The sequence below is a fragment of the Alligator sinensis genome, unplaced genomic scaffold (assembly GCF_000455745.1).
Source record: "Alligator sinensis unplaced genomic scaffold, ASM45574v1 scaffold927_1, whole genome shotgun sequence".
In the NCBI taxonomy this organism is placed as follows: domain Eukaryota; kingdom Metazoa; phylum Chordata; order Crocodylia; family Alligatoridae; genus Alligator; species Alligator sinensis.
This window is the reverse complement of record NW_005842155.1, coordinates 1,454,619-1,455,339: the sequence shown is the minus strand read 5'-3', so window position 1 is coordinate 1,455,339 and position 721 is coordinate 1,454,619. Positions and strand designations below refer to the sequence as shown.

Here is a 721-nt window from a genome sequence, read left to right as displayed (position 1 = left end):
GTGTAATTGTTCACCATTGTTATAAGAGGCTGCACAATGCAGTCTTAAGTTAATTATATAAGTAATTAGTTGTTCTAGAAGGTTTTATGCATTCCAAATGATACTCCATGCCAAAAAATGGCTGACCTACTCTTTACTCTCAAACCGATAATCCATATGATCTAAATACCCAATTCAAAAGAACATTTTTCCAGAATGCAACTTTATTATTGTCTGCTTACTCACCAGCATTTGCTACAAGTAACAGTGGCAGCTTTCCAGATTCGATATCATCTTTAATCAATCTGTCCAGCAAAGCAACATCCTGTCATTAATAAGAAAAATATAAACGATGTGTCAAAGGGTGAATGGAATTTATTACTACTATTAAACTAGAAAATTGTGATTTCTAAAAACAGCCTGGCATAGTGTCCTCACAATTTTAAAGCTGATTCACTGATTAAGTTCTCAATACTGCTTTGTCTGAGGTTTGCAATTTCAATTTCACTCTCCCCAAAGACAAAATAAGCAAAAGGTCAGACAAAACTTTTTCAAGGTATACAGGACAAACAAAGTAACTAATTTTAGAAATACAAAATTTTGAATTTCAATATTAGACACAATGCTTCTAAAGAAACTGTGTATACTGCATAATTCAGGCTCTTCCCCTCTCAGTAGCCTAGTGACCCTCAGACACATGGATTCATCTGCATTTCCAATGCCACAAGCTAGGGAAGTCTTT

The 721-nt window shown here is 34.4% G+C and overlaps 1 protein-coding gene across 4 annotated transcripts in view; it reads right to left on the bottom strand.

Moving 5' to 3' along the window:
- PDXDC1 (pyridoxal dependent decarboxylase domain containing 1) overlaps positions 1 to 721 on the bottom strand; it is a 53,423-nt gene that overhangs the window by 24,968 nt on the left and 27,734 nt on the right. For all 4 annotated transcript variants that reach the window (XR_003094511.1, XM_025206431.1, XM_025206430.1 and 1 more), the window contains one exon: positions 226 to 304. Coding sequence is in view for 3 of the 4 variants with exons in the window: in XM_025206431.1 (XP_025062216.1) it covers positions 226 to 304 (79 nt within the window). In the remaining variant the exon portion in view is untranslated. The remainder of the gene's footprint in view (positions 1 to 225; positions 305 to 721) is intronic.